Raw genomic sequence first — 7,057 nt, 5'->3', positions numbered from 1 at the left:
TCTTGAATTAATCGCCCAATCATGAGAGAAGTTCGATCTTCCTGTATTTTTTGGGGTCTAATGTTGTAATCGGCTTAAAGTAGAGTATCAGTAGTGTAGATTATAGTGCATGCATTTTTGATAAAGATCAGGTTGGATCAATATATTAATTAAATGAATTAGACTTAAGTTGTACGTTATTAACGTTATTTAATTAATAATATAAAACCGACCGACCTGGTGTAGTGTAATGTAGTGGTGCAGTAGTAGAAGTACAGAGTGCAGCAGGAATACCATTTGCACAAGGATAACAATGATACATTCGTGTATAATTAGATGCAGCTGCAGCTGATGGATACAGTGCCAAGTGATCTGGAATTATATACATACAAAAAAATATACAATACTATACAATTTATATACACAAAAACACCATATGCAAGCGCTTAATATTAGGTATTATTTAAAAAAATATATATATCCAAAAATTTATTCTAAAATACTCTTTCAGAGTAAACAATTGCTCTGCTCCACTTAAATAATTAATAGTTAATTAGTTATCCATAATTAAAAAATTCAGCATTCGCACGGCATTTATAGCAGTACTAATGCCATCTATGTTTGTATTATTCAAGTATCACATACCTAGTTAAGTTGGCTCCATATGGAAAACTTTTTTATTATAAGTTTTACGAAAAAAAATTAAAGTAAAGAATAATTAATTCGAAATTAAGTAAGTATGTAAGATTAAATTAGGTTCGACAAATTGAAAAAGTTCGATAGGAATGTTAATGGTCCATTTGAAATGTAGACCATTTAGAACCGATAAGAAGAAAAACAGTTCAAGAAATCACTTACGAAATATTTAGAAGACAATTTTGTAAAAAAACAAGTGAAAACAAATGACTGAGTTAATTGTTGAAATACCATGTATAGTCAGTGTAGATTTCTTTATCACATTACACATGCAAACATGTGACGCATACATAACTGATAATCAAGTATAGTACATATTATAAAATTTCCACCTAATTGGCGCCCTCACGGGTAAACAGTGATGTTTACGAAAAAATGTTTCAAACAAAAGTTGTTTAATTTTTAATAAGGAACATTTTTTACATTTAAACTTTTGTTCTATCTCTAACGGTTTACAAGATGGGTCCCACGGACCCAAGACCCAATTGACCTATGATGCTCATTTACGAACTTGACCACACTTTTTACGTTCTGAGTACGCTGTAAAATTTCCGCTCGATATCTTTTTTCGTTTTTGAGTTATCGTGTCCACAGACGGACGGACGGAACGACGGACGGACAACCGGAAATGGACTAATTAGGTGATTTAGTGAACACCTATGACAAAATTTTTTTCCTAGCATCATTATTTTTAAGCGTTACAAACTTGGGACTAAACTTAATATACTATGTATATTTCATATATACATGGTATAATAACCACCTTTATGGAACGCAAAGATAGATTCGTTGAAGCAATACGAACTGAAAATAACTGTTGTTACTTATGTCAACAATAATAAATTATTAATAATAAAGTATTGTCTGAAAAACAAAAGTTCTGTATTAATTATTTTGTCACATATCAATTATTCAATTTTTCGAATCAGCAAATAAACCTAAATGTATTTAAAATAACAATAACGTCTTGTATGAGAAGGATTTGCAAAATTTAGTTACAAAATGTATCACAATATCCACATTCGCGTTCCATCCGCATACCTTCTTGTGATTATTCTTTTAAAAAGTTCTTTAAATACACTTCTACATATCTTGGAACTGATTTTTTTAACCGGTTTCCTTATTGTCTGTTCTAAATGGTTTACATTTCTAAACTACCATTAACAATCCTATCGAACTTTTTCAATTTGCGGATACTCTGTATATTCGATGTCAAAAGTGAATAGTTGAATGTTCATATTTTCAGTAGCAGTGATTTCATAAAGAATAACTTTTTTTGCTAAAAAAATTTCATTTGGAGCCAACTTAAGTAGACACGCTGTATATAGTAATCATCTTAGGGATTCAGTTCAGAACTTTTGACGATACCTCCTTTCTGAGGGGACATAAGGGGCTCACATAACTGCGTTGCTGTCTTGTATAACGATTTATACAAACTTTTTTCGTATTGAAATAATTTTTATTTTTCAGGTAAAACTTTAACAATTCAAGAGCATAAACACTGTGAATCGCCCAAATTTTCGTGTTTAAATATGTTTCTATAACTTTCAGTCTTTTTTAGACCAACTATAATTCTAATAACTTTTTTTTGTAATAGTAAAACTTTTTTAGCGCAGTTATTAGAGCCCCATATAAATATTTCAAACGACATGATCGAGTAGAAGTTTGAATAATGAATAAGTAACAGAGATTTTATATCAATTCTTTTTTTCATAATTGTTATCTGAAAACAAACTTTATTTAGCCTTGCACATATTGAATCTATGTGGGTTTTCCATTTAATGCTACTGTCAAATGTGATACCCAAAAATTTTATTATTATTATTGACTTTAAATTTTTGAATTTGAGATTTATTCAAATTCAAAGATAAACCGTTAGAATGACACCATTCATTTACTAAATTTATTTCTTTCTCGATCATGTTGCCCAAAATTGTTTCATTTCCATCATGTACAATCATCGTGATGTCATCCGCACATAGAAAAACATCACACTGTAACAGCTTTGGACCTAAAACACTTCCTTGGGGTATACCCTTTACTAATTTTTTCCAATCGGAATAATAAAAATGTCCATCATAACTAGTTTCAACTCTTTGGTATTTACTATCTAAGTAATCCGACAAAAGCTCGCTTGCGACGCCCCTAAAACCAACTGTATAGGTACTATTTTTGAAGTAAGAGGTTGTGATCAACACAATCGAATGCCTTAGAATGATCCAGTGCAATTATCGCAACGTGTTCATGTTTATTTAAATACTCTAACACTTTGCCAGTGAGTAGAAATAGTGCGCCTAACTGATATCTTTACTTGAAACATACCCGAATTGATGCTTGGTAATTATATTATATTTATTCAAAAATTTATCAATTCTATTATTTATAAACTTTTCAAAAATTTAAGAGAAAACAGGCAAACATGAAATTGGCCTGAAATTGCTAATTAGATTATTATTCTTAGTTTTCCTTAAGGGTATTACACGTGCAAATTTGGCTCGGTTTGGAAACACGCCAGTAGTCACCATACATGAAATAATGTTAGCTAATGGCATAAAAATCAAATCTGAACAAGTCTTATCATTAGAAACACCAAAAATATCTGGGGTGCTCTTATTTCCGAGTATGCTGATCGTATCCTAAACCTCTTTCAGTTCCATATCTTGGAAAAAAACGAATTTATGTTAAAATCCGAACTCTTTAAAGAGTTCGAACTTGGTCCCAAGTGGCTCATTATTTTAAATTTAGAAAATAATCATTAAAGGAATTTACAATAACTTGGGGCTCTTTTAAGATGTTTCTTTTATTTGTACCTGCGCCATTTTTAATAATATTCGTGAGGGTCCTAGAGTCACCTTTTGCAGAAAGAACTTTCGCAGATACACATTGTCTCTTGGATACCTCAAGTACCTTATTATAAAGTTTAGAAAATTTTTTTACCTCAACGTTATGCGTTATTTTAGATAAAAATTTCAAATCTTCAAGTTTTAGTGTTGACTTTCTAACACCTGAGGTAATCCAATCAGGTTTTCGATATTGGGAAATACTGGATCATTTTACTGGACAACTCAAATTGAGGCAGCCAAGAAATATTTCTAAAAATTTTATTAAATTTATCGTTTGCCGCATGAGCCTCAAACACCGATTTTCAATTTTCATTCCCCCACATTGTTCTTTTTTATCTCTCTTTAAAAAACTGACCTTTTTATTAGATGCAACATTCTCCTTATGCATACAAAAATCAATCAATTCATGATCCGAACAGATATTGATTTTAATATTATCGTATCAGTTAGAATATTATCAATTAAAGTGGCGGTATTAACGGTAATTCGAGTAGGTTCGTTTACTACTAATTTACCTCCGAAGGATCTGACAATGTTGATTAATGATTTACAAAGATCACCATTAAGTAATAAATCTATATTGAAATCACCTGCCAGATTGAAGTGTATCTTTTCTTTACATATTTTATCCAAACAAAAATTTATTTTAGTGTAAAAATCTTCAATATTTCCTGAAGGTGATCTATAAATGCAGACAATTACAATAGGGTTCTTCTTACAAACAACTTAAACTGCACTACATTCAAATATTTTATCACAATTATTTATTTGCAAATCTAATCTTTCTTTTACATTTGTAATATTTAAATTTGAAGACAGAATTAAAGTGCCCCCTCCATTAGATGCATTTCTACCACTACTTGCAATTATTTCATAATTATTAACTTTTACGGAGTCCAATTCATGACTTTTTAGCCAATGCTCCATAATTTAAAAAAAATTGGGTAAATCATTATTTTTGCTTTGGCGTTCCTCAATTAAATTAATTCTTTATGTTAATATTTCTAGCAGATGTCTCAACAAGTTTTTTGCAGGCCTTTCGACTCCCAACGTCATTCCAATATTGGACGGCATGCTAGATCCACTATTGGAGAGTAGAGAGAAGCGGGCATGTCTGCATGTTGATAGAAGCAGAACCAGCAGTGTGACACACTTGACGTTTTTTTTTTTTTAGGTTCGCTGTACCTGTCATCCACATAATTCTTAATATTTTATTTAAATACAGACTCATTTTGTGCTCGAACTTGAAAAGCTCAAGTTCTATTAATTTATTAATTGAAAATATAAGGTTATTGTCGATTCTTCAAACATAATCCTACGCTACTGTCGACAAAAATACTCATTTATGATAGACAAACTAAATAGCAAAATTACAAAATCAGATTTAGTAAATTCACTAGTCTGGTGTAGTTCAACTATTAAAATTTTGGGATCAATCCTAGGAGACCACACTGATCTTCTTTCAAAGACTACGTTATTTTCAATTAATGACGATGTCGAATTCAAACTTTTTTCAAAATCAGATTATTCTATAATAATATCATTGTGAAGAAAATTAGATTGACTTGTATCTATTGAAACTTTCATATTAACCTGAATACCCCTCTCGTTCAATTCATTATCGGTCTGAATAGACCAATCAACATACCGACTCTCCTCTACTTGATTGTAATTATCTACCACTCTTACTTGTACTTCACTATCTGTTTTTACGGAAGCTTCTTTCGTTACTTTACTAAGAGTGAATTCGATATCGTCCGTTTGCGCTGCTTGATTACATTAACACACCGCTCATTTGCTTAAATAAAAATTTATCTTCTGGTCTAAAGTACCGATTTTAATGTCCCCATCCTAAACATCCTGTTGCAGCTTTGCAATTTTTATAATTTGCTCTTTGATCTCAGATTCTGCAGCCACAAGCTTATAACGCAAATCGTTAAGTTGTGTTACGTGGTCGACTTTTTTGTCGTCTATTTTCGTCGTATATAATTGTACTGCAGCTGACATTAAGTTTTAGATTAAATGTATTTACTGTAAGCGACTTCTTGCTTCTTGTTTTTCGTGGGATTGCTGGAAAGCTTGCTTTCGAATACATTGACATTGTTACTTAAAAACCGAACATTTTAATATTCACACTATGAATAATTTAAAATAATATTCACCAAAGATATTTACTATTATTTTATCACGCTATAAATAATTAATTTAAAAGAAAGAGACAACAAGGAGTTGAACAGTTACAAGCTAACAGTGTTGTTAGCTTTTCGAGTTTACTCTCATGACAAAACGCTAGTGTCCCATAAAAAGTTTCACTTTAAAAAGTGTAATATAGAGTAGTTATAGACTTGGGATGTATTTATTATAATATATGTAAATTCTTTAATAATATTGAGTTGATTTTTATATAACTGAACAATTTATAATATATTGAACATAACTTTAATAACATGCTATTAAATTTTTTATCCTTTTACTTTTCACAATGGCTCCTATGCTAAATATTTTCATTAACAAATAAACAAACAAACAAATAATTGATAAGCTCAAAAATGTAATTGTGAGCCCCGTTTTTCAGATTTTAAAATGGCTTTTGTGGAGTTTTTCCAAACATTAAACTGTTAATATCTGGAAAACGTTGAAGTTTACGAAAAAATCACAAACAGCCTTTTTGACGTTAAATGATCCATAGAACCTAGAATAACTTTTACTTGATTCAAAAAAATCTTATTATTTAGCTGTTTATGTGGAAGGGGGGAAGGTATGCAAAAATATCACCAATGGGGTTTCTGTCAAGATCCAGAATATTAATCTATAAGCTTTTCTGATCAAGAATCCATTGACACCCAGAGCCTGCACTGTAAGTTCAAAGTTAAAATTGAGAATATTCTCCTGAAGTATTTATGTCATAGATTGTGAAAAGATATGCTCAATATGTATTCTGAAAAAAGCCAAAGATTGAGAGCACATCCTTTTCAAACGTTCCATCTACGACCACTTAAGGGTGTTCTGTACATATTTTTTATCAATGTATTAAATTTTGAATCGTTTTTCCCACCAATCTGTTGAACCAAATATTATTTCAATTTGCAATTTGGATATGTTGTACTACTTTCAAATCTACCTGTTATGTCTAGCTTGATTTTTCAAAATTTTCATTAATTTCCCCAATTTTCATTTTCAAAACGAATATATAATTAAATTCAAAAAAATTCAAGATAGCCTTAACATAGCAAATAGCATTTGCAAAGTATTCATTTGCAAAAATTTCAAAATTTTCCTTTACTTTTCATTATTGGTAGGAAAAATACTTTCAAATTTATATATTTTTACAATTCTCCTTCCTATCTACAATATAAGCAATAAAACGTTGTGTGTGTATGTGTATTCAATTTCTCCTCGTTTAGTTCTATGTGTATTCAATTTCTCCTAGTAGGTCTGTTTAAACTTGTATGCCTGTCTATATAGAATATGGTTTGTTTTATCTTTTCCTAGTGCCACTGAGTTTTAAGTGATATTTTCATTTTTTAGTGACAAGAATT

General features: G+C 30.4%; 1 protein-coding gene across 1 annotated transcript in view; it reads right to left on the bottom strand.

Annotated features, from left to right (window-relative positions):
* Positions 1-7,057, bottom strand: part of LOC123293126 — a 273,427-nt gene that overhangs the window by 26,142 nt on the left and 240,228 nt on the right. The window contains exon 2 of the mRNA XM_044873842.1: positions 217-351. Within this exon, the coding sequence (XP_044729777.1) occupies positions 217-351 (135 nt within the window). The remainder of the gene's footprint in view (positions 1-216; positions 352-7,057) is intronic.

Source organism: Chrysoperla carnea, chromosome 2 (assembly GCF_905475395.1).
Source record: "Chrysoperla carnea chromosome 2, inChrCarn1.1, whole genome shotgun sequence".
Classification (NCBI taxonomy): Eukaryota; Metazoa; Arthropoda; class Insecta; order Neuroptera; family Chrysopidae; genus Chrysoperla; species Chrysoperla carnea.
Note: the sequence above shows the minus strand (reverse complement) of the source record. Positions and strands in the feature narration are given on the sequence as shown.